The 12,120-nt window shown below is 50.3% G+C and overlaps 1 protein-coding gene across 1 annotated transcript in view; it reads right to left on the bottom strand.

Annotated features, from left to right (window-relative positions):
- LOC148091739 (protein Daple-like) overlaps positions 1 to 11,834 on the bottom strand; it is a 58,197-nt gene extending 46,363 nt beyond the window's left edge. The window contains 5 exon segments of the mRNA XM_087823793.1: positions 671 to 729; positions 5,513 to 5,582; positions 8,570 to 8,678; positions 10,914 to 11,014; positions 11,775 to 11,834. Of these exon segments, the coding sequence (XP_087679919.1) occupies positions 671 to 729; positions 5,513 to 5,582; positions 8,570 to 8,678; positions 10,914 to 11,014; positions 11,775 to 11,834 (399 nt within the window).
- Positions 11,835 to 12,120: the final 286 nt, after the last annotated feature.

The following is a 12,120-nucleotide window of genomic DNA, read 5'->3' as shown; positions in this document are numbered from 1 at the left end:
CCCTACTGCCCGAGACTGGGGTTTCTCTAGAAGTTGCTCTGAACGCCTACATCCGAATCACCTGGGTTGCTTGTTTATTAAAAAAAAAAAAAAATCAGGTTGAAGACATAGGGTGAAACACTAAAATATGCACGTGAAACGAGCTCTCCAAGAGATTCTTAAACTGGTAAAGATCAAGAACACTGGGTTTAAGCCTGGGAGCGGCAACCTTCTATTTCAAAGTGCTGGCTGGTAAAAGTATCTTGGAGTCTGGGGGGGTCGTTTGGTGTCAGCTCTACCACTGTGGTGCGAGAGCAGCCAGAGGTAACACATGAAGAAACCAGTGGGGCTCTGTTCCCGTGAAAGTTTATTTTCAAAAACAGGGTGGGTCACATTTGGGCCCCCCCGCTGTGTGTAGATTCTGACCTTTGCTCTAGGTGTCTCTATACTGGGGAGAATTTGCTAATGGCACCCTGGGCTGAGGAACCCCCACCTGCTTGTTGCCAAAGGTGCCCTGGTACTAGCATTGACTGCCACCTATTGAGTGGTCCCTTCTCTGAGGAAGCCAGGAATGTGTCGTGTTGGGCTGAAGGGAGCTTCATTCCTACCTCACTAAGGGGAGCTTTGTCCCCACAAACCCAAATACGAGGTGTCTGAAGGCAGGCCCGCTCCACCCCTGCCCAAGCCCTACCTGGACAGCAGAGCCCAGCACCAACACCAACAAGTTCTTGACTTCCTCCATGCTTCTGCCTAAATCCAAAGAGCAACATATTTTATTAGGCTTGTCTGTTCATAAAATCTCACTGGTGAGACACCAGTCTGCTGGGGAGCGGGGGGCGGGGGACCAGATAAACTTAAAAAAATCATTTCTCTACCCATGATTTCGACTTGGGTGTACACATTCCGTCTGTTTTCCATGTATTGGTTTGTATATTATTTAAGCCAGATGAGAACTCTGTACATAGCTATCTGTGGTCCTTTTCTACTCAAATCCGTCATCAATATTGTCCCAGGATAACCCAGGAACTTCAGCATCAGTATCTCTTTTTAGTGAGTGTGGGAAGCAGCGCCCAGTGGCAGAGGCCTCTCCGCAGGGAACACTAAGCTGACTCTAGAACTGGGAAGCGCACAACTCTGCCTTTCACCTTGCCCACTTCAAACAGACCATCCCCAGGCCTGGCATCCTGCTCCGGCCTCCCCACTCTCACATCTACCCTGCCACGGCCTCCTCCCGCTTCTGCGTTTCCATGTTTGGCTGGAATGCTCCAAAGAAAACCCCAGACAACATACAGACATCACCTTTGATGGCCTCACACTTATTTTGTACAAAGGCCACACTTACTCAACCAATCCCCTTCCAGAGGCTCAATTTTTCAATGTTTTCATCTAAATGATGCTAAACACCTTAGCGGCTAGCTAATTTTTAAGAAGAGGGAAGAAAATCAGTTTTAAAAATATATTTTAAAGCGAGAAGGAGGGACAGAAAGAAAAGATGAGCATGGATGTGAGAGCAGAACATCAATCGTCTGCCTCCTGTATGCCCCTGCTGGAGATAGAGCTGGAAAGCCGGGCATGTGCCCTGACCAGGAATCGACACAGCAACTTTTGGGGGCATGAGATGACACCCATCCAACTGAGCCACACTGACCAGAGCTTAAAGGCAAGTTTTTAATGCAGATTCTTATTTACTTCTTTAGGAGAAACTCACCCTTTAAGCTTCTCCTACTGCCAAATTGCCCCACAGAAACGCTTTACCATTTTACTGTCTCACAAGCAACAAGCTTATGATAAGTCCCATTTGCCCGGACCCAGACCAACCCTGTCTTGACGCCCTTTCTCAGCTCTGCCAAGCAGATAGCTCAAACATGTCCTCTGTCATCATTTTACACTGTCTATCTGATTATGCATCTTCGTGTGCTTATGAGAACCAAACACTTGATAAACAGAGTCAGATGCTGGGGCTCTAGACTTGGCTTGGTTAGCAGGAGCAGTGTGACCCCAGGAAGCTGTACTCTGGCCCCCATCCTCAGTTTCCACATCTCTGAAATGGAGACAGCTGGCCTGGGTGATGTGTAGAAGGGGTTGGGGGTAAAAAAAAAAAAAAAAAAAAAAAAGTATAGTTTTCTAACTTTCTAATCATATCCTGCTCTATTTGGGGGAGAAGGAAAGTGCCAGAAATGGCATTGTCTTCTTGAAAGACTTACCCACACCCACTCACACTGTGCTAAAATGGCCCAAAGTATTACCACGGACCCTGGGATGAAAAACCCAAACTCGTGCCCCGAGGATTAGTGCTGTGGGTCATTTCGGGTCCCTGGGTGTAAAGTGTGGATGGAGTGACAGGCGGCCTCATCCCAATACCTCCCAAATGAGACATCGCTAAGAACAACCTTCCTGAGATGGAGACACTATGGCTGAGTCTCAGAACTGAGGACTGGGTATTCACTGACCTAAACTGCACCCTCCTTGCTGTCTCCCAGCCTGGGGAGGGCGGGAGGAGCGGGAACCAGACCACAGGGTCTCTATGGACCATCCAGGTTCCACTCTAGCATATTAGGGATATGCTGGATACGGGTGGGTGCTGCAGATCCATCCTCTCCAGTCAAACCCTCGCCTTGCTAAGTGTAGAACCTCCTCAGTGTTAGGAATGGAAAAGCCTCAAAGACTCCTATGAATTCTTTTCCCGTGAGGCTTTCATTGGGCCTAGGAGGCTCCAATCCATAGTCGTTAATAAATATAATCATCACACTGACTCACTTCTCTATTGGTGCTGAGCTGATGATCAGTCACAATTTCAGTTTTGATAAAAAGAAAAGGAAATGCACACATGAGTGTTAAAAGCCTCCAGTCTGCCTCACCAACATCTTTCCCAGCTACAGTGCTAGTGCCCAGCCCATATGCCCATGTGATGGTCCCTCCTGCACTATCAGTCCCCTCCCCTAAGCCCTTGGTGGATATTAGAGGTACAGTCCCCTCCAGCCATCACCAGCTCCTCTCCCACAGTGATTCACCTTTCCCAGGCCAGGAACTTGGCGCTGTAACCAGCAGAGCTGATATAAGGGAGAAAGTGTTTGGAGGGCTTGGATCAGCCAAAAAAGAAGGCAGAGTTCACACAGAAAATCTTTATGTATTCTGTCCAGAGCAGAGGCCGCAAAGGACCTATTATACCATACTTTAGAATAACTTAAACAGCCCTGATGACCCATTTTCCCAGCCACAACTGATGAAAACCGTATTAGAAGTGGAAACAAGTGTTCGGTAGGCCCACTGCTCATAGCAAGAGTGTAAGCAAGGAGACTAGAAAAGCTGTACATACAGTCACACACACAGATACACAGGCACACAGACACACACACAGGTACACAGACGCGCACACACAGGCATACACACAGTTACACACACACACAGACACAGGAACACAGACACACACACAGACACACACACATAGACACAAGCTCAAAGTTACAGTCTGAGGCTGCTCAATCAAAGAGCAAAGGGTTCTGCTCCCTTAGCACCTGAGTCACATGCAGTGACAACCCTGAGCCACGCATTCATTCATTCATTCATTCATTCATTCATTCATTCATTCAGTTCATTCGTTCACTCACACCCATTAGGCATCAAGAGAAGCTAAATCCCACCCAGAGCACTGTTAGAAAAGCACGGAATTCCTGTGTGCTGAGTTTTGTTAGCAGAGGGGGAAACGGCTTAAAGGTAGAGAATTAATTTTAGGAAAATCTTCATGGACAAAAATTATTCAAAATAAACTTTTGGGCCATAAGCAGGGCACTAGGAGATTCCGCTTTGCCTCCTCCGGGTGGGGCAGCCCTGTGCTTGTTCTCACCAGGCTGTGTGAGTAAAAACATGCGCTTATCACAAACGCATCCTGTGATTTTTATCCCTACAGGTTCCTATGAAACTTATAAAAAGAGAGAGAAAAGCTGAAGTTCCCTCATTTCTCATGGGAGGCCGATGCCCAATTTCTCTCCAGGATTTTAGGAGAAAGAAAAACTGCTATTTTCATAAATCTACCAGACTGTGGGTTTTGAATAGTTTCAAAACATACAAGAGACTGTCTACTGGGTTCCTGCCAGCGATATTGGCTCAGTGACACAGTTAAGCAGGCAAAGAAAAGAAACAAACCTACTGATAACTCCCTTTCCAAGCACCCATGTGGTCTGGGTGCTGGGAGCTTTGTCATAATCAACACAGTCCTCTCAGCTCAGACCAAGGAAATCAACAATTAAAAAAAGCCAAAACCCAGCCGGCATGGCTCAGTGGTGGAGCATCGACCTATGATTCAGATTGCAGTTCGATTCCCGGTCAGGACCCATGCCCAGGGGCGTGCAGGAGGCAGCTGATTAATGATTCTCTCATCCTGATGTTTTTCTCTCTCTCCTTCTCCCTTCCTCTCTCTGAAATCAATGAAGATATATTTTAAAAAAAAAAAAAAAGGGGAAAAATGCTAAGGGAACCTGGAAGGAGGACATCTAGTCTGCAATAAGAATCAGGCAGGGTTTCTTAAAGGATTGACCTCTGAGCTGAGACCCAAAGGATGAGGAGAGATCTAGGATGCAGGCAAGCGAGAGCATCCCAGGCACAGGAAACAGTATGTGCAAAGGCCCAGAGGTAAGAGAACGTGGTGTTTGTCCAGGAGCCGTGGTGCAGGCAGATGCTCACAATGTGGCAGGGAGGAGATCTGCCGCTCTGTTTAACTCACCAGGGAGCTACCTGACAAGTACAAATTAAGCTCCGACTTTCTAGAAGATGCCCAGGAGCACATTTCATTCAGTCTTTCAAGGTCACAGTGAGTGTGCGAGGCTAGAACTTGGAACCCTTGCCCTCTCAGGCCTCAGGGCGCAGTGGGAGACATGACAGGATTCCTGGTGAGACCTACCACAGACTGAAAGAGCATCACAAGGACCGTGGAAGGGAGATGTGAGCTCCTTCAACAGATTCGTGTTTTTTTGGTAATCCTCACCTGAGGATATTTCTCCCATTGCTTTTTCAGAGAGAGTGGAAGGAAGGGAGGGGGGACAGAGAGAGAAACATCAATGTGAGAGTCACATTGGCTGGTTGCCTCCCACATACACCTCAACTGGGGGTAGGAAACAAACCCACAACCGAGGTAGGTGCCCTTACTTGGGAATTGAATTTGTGACCCTTCGGTGTGAGGACTGACACTCCAACCACTGAGCCACACTGGCAGGGCCCTCAACAGAGTCTTACTTTCTTACCAAAGGGCACCCATCCCGTGACGGTGACATTGATTCCACATATACTAAGGAGGAGAGGCCCTGGAGAGCCCACCGCAGCAATGGCCTTGCATGCCTCTGCACTTGGACTTGGTCTTAAGGAAGAAGTGTGCTCTTGGCTTCATGCCTCAGAGTAACAACCCCACCCTTTAAAATCGCATCGAAATGATGCCGTGTTTTCACTGTGCTGGCTCCAAGCTGGCAGCTGGAGCTCCGTGTCCAACAGCTGCCCAGAGCCAATGGCACTGCCAAGCACCCCGGAGGCAGCATTCACTCACCAGACAGCGGGTCCTTGCCGATCACCACGACATCGGGCAATCTCATGAGGATCACCTGCCTGAGAACATCCTACAGAAACAAAGAGGAAAAGGTACCAATGAGAACAGGAAACAAAAATAAAGGACTAAGATGACCGGATGAGCGTGCAGCCACTACACGGCGACTTTAACACACTATAGAGAGGAAGGTCTACTTAGGATACAAACAAATGTGAAACGTCAAAGCTAATTCACGTCTGCCTCGATCGTAACCAGGCAAGCCTCATGTCTGCTTCTGCACAGAGACCTTGGGGAGAGAAGACACTTTACACGTCAGGGTGGCAGGGGCAGGGGTGAGCATCTGTTTAAAAGATGTCTTTATTTTTATGGTTTGGTTTGCTTGTGCAACTGAAAATACAGAGTGAAAATGAGAGAGATGCTGCTGGGTCTCCATAGCCTGATGACCCAGGATGCTGGCGCCCAGCAGTTCTGTGGTACACGCTATAGATGCGGATACTTCCATCCTGTACAGCAGCAACTTCCCTGGGACAGAGATAGGTCACAGCTAATCTGCACCCATCAGAAGGGTGGTGTGGGAAACAAGCTGCCTTCTGGCCCTCACACCAAGGGCCTTTGACAGTGGGGCCAGGCACCGGCCGTCAGCCATGCCCATGCCTGGGCGTCTCTGACAAGCCCTCCTTGGAGTGTGCGGGCTCACACCCAGACCCACCACTGCGTTCCCAGAGCGCCTCCAGGACAGGTTGTCTTTTCTGTCCAGATGGGCCTTGGTTTTTACAAAGCAGAAGATAAAAATCTAATTTTATAGGAGACGAGTAAGGGGGGAGGTTCCAGAGTATTCTTGGCCTTACGAAAGTGGTCACTATAGAAATTCTTCACTAAAAAAGCTCTTCTTAAGCCATTTTAAAAGGTTTCCCACTTTCCTCAGTAGTCCCCCTATTGAGTAGGTCACTGCATCTCTGCATTCAGCATCCTGCCAGCGAGCACTGGTGAAGAAAGGGCCGATTACACAGCCGCCCCGTGGAGCAGCCCAGAACTCTCTCTGGATCATCCGATGAGAATGGCGGCATGGGACACGCAGGCCGGGGGATGCCAGAGCCTCCAAACAGCTTGTGCATGGACTCTATCCCCCCTCTTACTGTCTTTCTGTGGCTCCTGTCTGCACCAGAACTTGGGGGGAGGGATGCTACCACGAGGTGCACCTCACCCCAACACAACGGGCCCCTCTGAATTTGGAGTTGGAGGCAGTTTCACTTTATTGTCTGGGGTCACATGTCGCCGCATCAGAGAGGCTGGTGTTTTTCTAAAAATGTCTCAGTGGTGAATACCTGGCTTGGACAGAAGTCTGAGCTGTGTAACAGCCTCAGCCCTCCTTCAGGCCTTGGGAAAATTCAACATGAGAAAACTCTTAAGTGAATGGCTCATGAAAGTATTCCACAGTCCCACCCAGGGCAAAACACGCACCACGAGCAAAATCAGCAAAATCCACTTTCCAGCTGCTCAGTCAGCACAAGGAAGGACTCCTGCCACATGAGCCCTGAGTCCTGGAGGCTCTGCCCCCCTCTTGCCTTTATACACAACTCAAGCGCTCAGCGCAGCTTCCAGAAGGTCCACGTGTTACCGATGCTTGACCACCCAGAGCCCCGTCTGGTCTCGGCTGCTTTCCCCGACTGCCCCCGTGCAGCTGGAGTTAGGAGTCTTGACTCTGGCCCTGTCAGCACAGTTTACGTCTCCTGGCCCTTAGCACACAGCATCAAAAGCACTCACTCACCATGAATGGTCCTGCAGCCAGGAATCAGGCCCCTTCCATGCCCAGGCCCAAGTTCAGTGGCAACACCACCCCCTTCACCCAGCTGCCCCCGCCCGTGGCCAGCACAAGGGCAGCACTAGCTGAAACCCAGCAGCCTATAACATGCCCGGCCCTGAGTGTGGCTCCCCTTGGCCAAAGAAATGAAGCCACTTCAGCCCCACAGTCCCAGCTCTCCCAGGACCCACCTCGACCCCCAGTGCCTCCTCAGTGCAGCTGGCATTTCTAACTAAAAGGATGGGGCCGGTTGTACGCCTCCTAGAGGTTGCCCAGGGAATCACGGTGCTGTGCTGCCAACAGGCCATGGAATGAACACAGCTGAGCGCTAAGAACAGGCCCCAGGCACAGTCTGGCCCAAGATCTCAGTGGAACCCCAGGGTGAACCTGGGACATGTTATTGAGCACTCAGTGGTTCTTGAACCATGTTTCCTGGGGTCCCAGGAACCCACAGAGATGCCCTGGAGGGAGAGGACAGGGCTGAGCAGAAGGCACTAGGGTCCCTCAACCCTCACATCAATCAAAATCATTGAACTTCATCTCTGATCTTAAAAAACTTCATATGGGTGAAAAAGTTTCAGTGCCAAGAAAACCAGGGTCCTGGGGGACAGTTTAGGTCCATATTGCTTCAGTGCTGGCCATATAAACACCATAAACATCAAAGATTTCACCCAGCCTTCCCAAGGCCCTTCCCCATCAGGCCCTCCTACCCACTGACTACCTGCTAATGAGGTATGGTGAGCACTGGACAAGTGGACACTCCACACGGTGAACTCTAGAGCTCCTGTGTGCAAGCTCAGGGCTCATCAATTACAGTCCCAAACCCAACATAACCCTTCTGTGCTCCCATATCTCCTTCAACCCCTTGAATTGCTGCTGTACAAAGACTCACTGAGCTGTGGACAAGAACCACATCAGGGTGCCCATCCCAGAGCCCATCGCAACCACTCCCAGTGCAATTGGTGCTTGGGGTCACAGTGGTACCTGAGGCTCATCTTTGGGGCTCTGTCAGCACCAGACACTAATGCTCTGCACATCGCTTGAAGAGAATTCCCTGGACAAAGTAAAGCAACCTAACACCCGACCCTTCTCACAATGCAAAAAAACAACATGCAAGTGAAAAAAACAAAAGAAGTGTCGGCACGCAGGTGTCTGCCCTTGAACACAATGTCCTCCCGGCTTCCTGTGGGGAAATCATGTGAGTGACAGCACTGCCAGGGGCACAGAACTCCTGGGGAACTGAGAGCTGCCCTCACCTTGTAGAAGGTCTTGATATTTCTGACCAGCATGCTCAAGTTCTCAATCCGAAGGTCCGCATTGTTGTTGACATTCCGGTGGATGGGCTTCTTTCCAGGCCTGGGATCACTGGGGGAAGAAACAGGAGAATGGAAATGGCATCTCCCAGCTTTGCTGCACCTCCCTGCCTGGCGGCGGATAGTCCTCTCCAAGTCTAGGTGGGTGTGAGGCTGTAACGAGTGTGGCTCCAGTAAACCTAATTCTGCCACTGCTGAGCCATGGACTTGGATGAGCCCCATCACTCCCGCCCCACAACAAGGCCCTCAACCTCCTCAGGCCTTTAATCACAGTCACTGCCATTCCCACTGTTAATAGCACCCACAAACCACCACCAGTGCAGACCCCAAAAGTTACACCGTGTCAAAATCAATAACCTACCCCAAGATATATTTCAAGATTAAAAGGATTAAAAACTGAACATACCAAAATGTATGAACTATCAAGAGAGAAAAAGGGAAAAAAGGAACATTTTCTGATTTACATCAGTAAAAATCATTAATGTTCCACTTCACATGAGTCCTCTCCTCTGTCACCAGCATGGGTCTCAGGCAGGTCCTGCCTGTGATTTTACATCCCAGGGACACAAGTCGCCTGGAAGAACTGGCATCATCAGAACTGGGCTCTCTATGGTGCCCAGAGCAGCCTACGAGAAATGCTAACAGTAGTTGATGTGGGAAGCCCCAAAAGTGTCTTTTACTTTCTGCTCCCAGGCAAAAGTCTAGTCTGGTCGTGATGAGACTAGAAATCTGAATCAAGTGACTTATAATTCCACTCATCTGTATACGTGCAGGATATTTCTCAAAATTCTGTGTCAAAAGGTTTCCTATCTGAAGAGAACGGGCTCAATAGGACCATTTAGCTGCCACATCTCCTGCTTTTCATGACAAAGCCATCCCCCCACGTGACTGTCCCAAGACACAGACAAGGATATCTAATTCAAATGAGGGCTGTGTTCACGGTTCCATCTGTCCCCAGCCCTGTGATAACGGTGCTGAGAAATTTCATAAAGTGACACATGTGCTTCTTAACATAACAGAACTTAGAGAACATGCAGGGCTTTTCTGTTTCATTGTTACTGTCACCTCAGCTTTCCTTTAGGTCAGATGGGACCACCCCAACTGTGCCAGGAGCCAAAGGGCCTCAGCACACACCGGGATGCTGGCTGCACCTAAAAGACACTACACGCACCCAGGGTAGGGCCGGGCTCTGACCGCCTCTGCTTCCCCCATCAGTTCTGAAGGCAGCAGCTAACTGGAACAACACTGCAAAAGAGCCCCGCCATTTACTGGGTGAGAGGCCCTTCACTGAATTTAGCCTCAGGCCAAGTGTGAACTGGCAATGAACTGGCATTTCTCAAAGGAACGGCCAACAGGCTTTCCTGATTTACAGGCAAGTGGTAAAAGCTTCAGGAATTCCAAAGGTCAGGGAAGAGCCCGGCCGGGCATGGCTAAGTGGTTGAGCTTCGACCTGGCATCCTGGCAATCGGGTTTCGATTCCCAGTCAGGGCACATGCCCGGGTTGTGGGCTCGATCAATGACTCTCTCATCATTGATGTTTCTATCTATCTATCTCCTTCTCCTTTCCTCTCTCTGAAATCAATAAAAGATATATTTAAAAAAAATGTCAGGGAAGAAAGAAACAGTGCCTGGCCTTTGTTCTGCCTCTGCCTGGGTGTAAAAGCTGAATGGAAAGGCTGGGGACACTGCTAATGTTCTTAATTAAACAGTCCTGGGCTTGGGTAAGGGCAGGTTGAACTTTCACTCATCACTGCTCCAATGGAATCCAGTAATTTTCAGGGTCTAACAGAATGGGGGGGGGGGTAGCCAGAACTGGACTATCCAGGGGACAACCTCAGGAAAACTCATTTTCGCCAATGGTTTTGGAGCAGTGCTGCCAAAGCTAATAGATATGTCATTTAGAATCTAATCACAGGCTTCTGAGAGCGAGACCTTAGTCACTCACAGACGCTCCTGACCCACCGACTCCTCTGTAACCAGACACTGTCTGTTACTCTTCCTGGATCCCCAAAAGGTTTTTGTTTTAATTTCATTGCTTAAACCACATTCAGTACCCGAGCTGGAAGTTAATTGCACCACCTACACCAAGTGCTTGACAGTCCTTCAATTCCAAATCCCCGTCACCAAACAAGCTGCCAGCCCGCTGTCCGGGAGCTCTTCTCGCCCCAAGGAGTGGCAGCGAAGGCACTCGGACTGAGACGCCCCTGGGCCAGTGGAAAGACCCTCCCATAGCAACCGCAGGTCCCATTTCTACACCCTTAAGGCAACACTTTCGTAGACAACTTACATTTGTAGCATGACCTGGTTCAGAAAGATGCCATCCACCAGTTTCATGTAGAAACTCAAGTTGTCGCAGTTGCCGCTTCGGAATGGGTCCCAAGTTTGAACCTGCGAGGAGGGGTTGGGGAGAAAGGCAGCACAAGTCACCCCGAGCACATCCTAAAGCTCTGCAGACAACCACAGGCCTGTGGGCTGAAGGGGTCCCCCAACGCCCCCCATGCTTCAGTAGGCGCAAGGCCCCCTTTCCCCAGGGCCCCCTCACTTCCTTCTCCAGGCGACAGACAGGAGGCAGCAGGAGGAACACCTTCCCCCCACTTTTCTCCAGCACCCAGAAGGGGAAAAACAAAAGTAAAGGGGACTTTTCAACAAATGTCTCATGTCTCTGATCTATTGGAAGTCACTGTGCCCACCCCAGACTGTACACATTCCCACTCTGAGACCCCCAATCCCACCCATCACGGCCATTCAAGGGCTGGTCTTGGGTTCAAAAACTAACTACACGAGGATATTTGGGAAGACAGAGTCCTATTCCTGAGTGGTCAATCCACAGGGGCCACGGTGACCACATCGACCCTGTCCACTCCTGGACTGGCAGCCCAGCACCCCGGTAGGGACAGGTGTACCCACAGGCCAGGGCTGAGGCACTGAGGGGTCCTGCACAGGGAGCACCGGCTCCAGAGTTGGAAACACCTCCGGACCCCAGGCCACTGTCCGGACCCCAGCTGGGAACACCTGCTAAGACCCCTGAGTCCCCGGACTGCCTGCCACCCGCAGCCCCCACCCCGGCGGGTCAGGTCTGCAGTGACCCGAGGGGGGTGGGAGAGGAGCCCGGGCACCAACACTGGGGCTGGGAGCCAGGGGCACTCACCCAGGTCACCAGCGGGCTCTGCAGGAAGAGCTCCATGAGCTCTGAGATGGTCACATCCATCCCGAGGCTGCGTCCAGTCGCTGTGCCCACCGGCTCTGTGCACACCTCTGTGCCCACCGGCTCTGTGCCTCGAACTCTGAAGAGCTCCGTGCCCCAAATTCTAAACGGCTTTTCACCCCACATTCTAAACCGCTCTTCGCCCCGCATTCTAAACTGCCCTTCACCCCACATTGCAAATGTACAGCGGTTTGGGCCCAATGCCAAGTGCTTTGAAACATGCAAAAATCATGACACTCTCCCTATGAAACTTAAGGCCTATCTGGACACATAAAATATAAAGGTTACA

Source organism: Miniopterus natalensis, chromosome 13 (genome assembly GCF_054644295.1).
Source record: "Miniopterus natalensis isolate mMinNat1 chromosome 13, mMinNat1.hap1, whole genome shotgun sequence".
Taxonomy (NCBI): domain Eukaryota; kingdom Metazoa; phylum Chordata; class Mammalia; order Chiroptera; family Miniopteridae; genus Miniopterus; species Miniopterus natalensis.
This window is presented reverse-complemented; position numbering and strand designations above follow the sequence as displayed.